The 2406-nt window shown below is 43.9% G+C and overlaps 1 protein-coding gene across 4 annotated transcripts in view; it reads right to left on the bottom strand.

Annotated features, from left to right (window-relative positions):
• Positions 1-2406, bottom strand: part of LOC109953611 (uncharacterized) — a 7143-nt gene continuing 4737 nt past the window's right edge. For 2 of the 4 annotated variants that reach the window (XM_020589087.1, XM_020589088.1), the window contains exons 3-6: positions 1045-1085; positions 577-947; positions 339-468; positions 1-84 (exon numbers count right to left, since the gene is read on the bottom strand). In XM_020589087.1, coding sequence (XP_020444743.1) covers positions 29-84; positions 339-468; positions 577-947; positions 1045-1085 — 598 coding nt within the window. In that variant the 3' untranslated portion in view covers positions 1-28. Of the gene's footprint in view, positions 85-338; positions 469-576; positions 948-1044; positions 1086-1438; positions 2359-2406 lie in introns of those variants that run through there. The other 2 variants (XM_020589090.1, XM_020589089.1) reach the window with 2 other exon arrangements.

Here is a 2406-nt window from a genome sequence, read left to right on the forward strand (position 1 = left end):
TATATATATGTGTGTATATCTCCAGGCTTCAGCAGACAACTCCTGGAGCTGATCCCAGCCTCCACTGGGATCCTGGACAGTTGCCTGCCAGAGAGAGAGAGAGAGAGAGAGAGAGAGAGAGAGAGAGAGAGAGAGAGAGAGAGAGAGAGAGGGGAAACTAATTAAGATCACCTGGTAAGAAATAAATGTAAAATGTATGGGTTTACAAAACTGTGGTCACAAGTACAAAACTATTTTCAAGCACATGTCAGTGAATAATAAATTATTCAACTTTGAGAGAAGAGGTTTTTTGAGAATTATGACAATTTCCTTCCTGTACCACAGACAAAGATACTCACTCCGTTTCTGTCTGGTGATTCTGAGATTCTCCAGGAATTTGGGCTTTATTTTCGCCACCAGTTTATCATACTCTTCCTCCATCCTCTGCCGCACTGGACTCTTCCCCACTTCTTCCCAGTCCTCCTCAGTCTACACACAACAGACAAAATGAAAACTTCCTTGTCAGTGGCCACATGGGAGCAATCATCAGGGTAAACAGTCAAAAACACCACCTGTTCCCTGCAAATGTCTTCTCACCATATGTCTGAAGGCCTCCCCATCGTAATAGGTCTCTGATGCAGGATACTCAATTCCTTCATCTTGTAGCTGCTGTGTGCTTGAAGCCACCACATGCAGCTCGTCTCCATCATAGGCGTACACCTTTTTGTCCTCACATGTCATCAGAATAAGCTGGTCACACGGGCAGGAGATGCCCTCCACCACACCAAAAACCTGCATGTTTACTATGTCAGGGAGGTAGAATGCTCCCCAGCTCTTCACCTCGTAATCGTCATCTCTGTAAATGGTGTCCTCAAGCCCTGCTATCCTCAGTCTGGCACCAGGTGGACTTTGTAAGGGTAAAATCTTGTGTCGATGTGTAGTCACAAAGTCTGGCACTGAATCTGGACCTGCATCACATGTCAGACAAGAGGGATTTGATCCAAGTTGGAAAATACTTATTATAGCAAGGTTTTTATGATGGAGGGAAAGATCTATGAGGTCTACCTTTTATCTCATTACATGGTGGTAACAGCTGATCTGCCGACCTGGAAAGTAGAGTTCACAAAAAGAAAAGCTGATATTCTTAACAGTATTTACTGTAAAACAATCCACTGTAGTGGTAATGACCATAGGCCAATACGTACATGCATGTGAAAGTGAGAATATGGTGATTTGGCTCAGCACAGGATTAATTGTCCTGCTGACAGTCTGGCACAGTTGAGTACTTTGAAAATAAACAACTACAGAATTAAAGATCTTTCAAATATTTTTATAGTACACATATCCACAAAATCTTAATGGGGAGGTGCTGTCAAAGGCTCTTGTGACCCCAGACTCAAACAACCTGGCAGCAGAGCAGAGCTATTACCTTCTAAATAATAAGATTCACCTTACTAACCAATCAGAGACAGCCAACATCAGGGGCAAGAGCGCACGGCTGTCGATCAATACATGAACGTGCTTCAATTCACTTCACCGAGGCTTCAGACATCGCTATGGTTGAATCGCAGGCTAGTGAGCTCCTGATTCCGGTACTAGCTGAGACAACATACACGAAAAAGAAGCGTTTTGAAGAAGAGTAAAAATTCATTCATTTTCTACCGCTTAATCCCTGAAAAGCCCTGCGATGGATTGGCGACCTGTCCAGGGTGTACCCCGCCTTCGCCCGATTACCGGCCGGGATTGGCTCCGCCCCCGTGAAAAGCAAAAATCTACTAGCAAAATTATATTTAGTGACATATATAAAACGAATGCTGATTTGGGAGTATTTCTTCAACTGGCATGTTGTCAATTTATTATTCGTAATAATTTCATAATTCAAAACATTTACCCTTTGTGCTGTTGCTTTCAGTTATGATATTTAACCACTTACATCCAGGCAAGTTCATAAGCCACCCGGTCAGACCGCCGCAGCTGTCAAATCCATTTGTGACTGTGAATTACATTATTTTGATGCCCACCAGCTGATAACATTGTAGTCTCCACTAATGATGATTTTTCACTGGGAGTCTGGCTCTCGTCACCCCGTTAGGGTGAGTGTGCGGTAGGACCCCAACTGCAGAGATCAAGAACACAGGGCTAATCACGGAGCAACTCAGGGCAAGTAAACGTCAATGAACCAGCGACAAATGAGCAGAAAACAGTGTGTGTATGTGTGTGTATATATACACACACACATGTGGCCGGAACAGGAGGTAATGAGACGCAGGTGGAGTGGATAATGGCTGATTATGGTGACAAAGGTGTATTGTCTTCCTGGACCTCCTATAAACCACAATGACCTCCTTTGTCTTGTTGGTGTTCAGGACAAGATTGTTATCTGAACACCACCTTGTCAGGTGCTGGATCTCCTCTCTGTAGTGAGTC

The sequence above is a fragment of the Monopterus albus genome, unplaced genomic scaffold, assembly GCF_001952655.1.
Source record: "Monopterus albus unplaced genomic scaffold, M_albus_1.0 scaffold846.1, whole genome shotgun sequence".
In the NCBI taxonomy this organism is placed as follows: domain Eukaryota; kingdom Metazoa; phylum Chordata; class Actinopteri; order Synbranchiformes; family Synbranchidae; genus Monopterus; species Monopterus albus.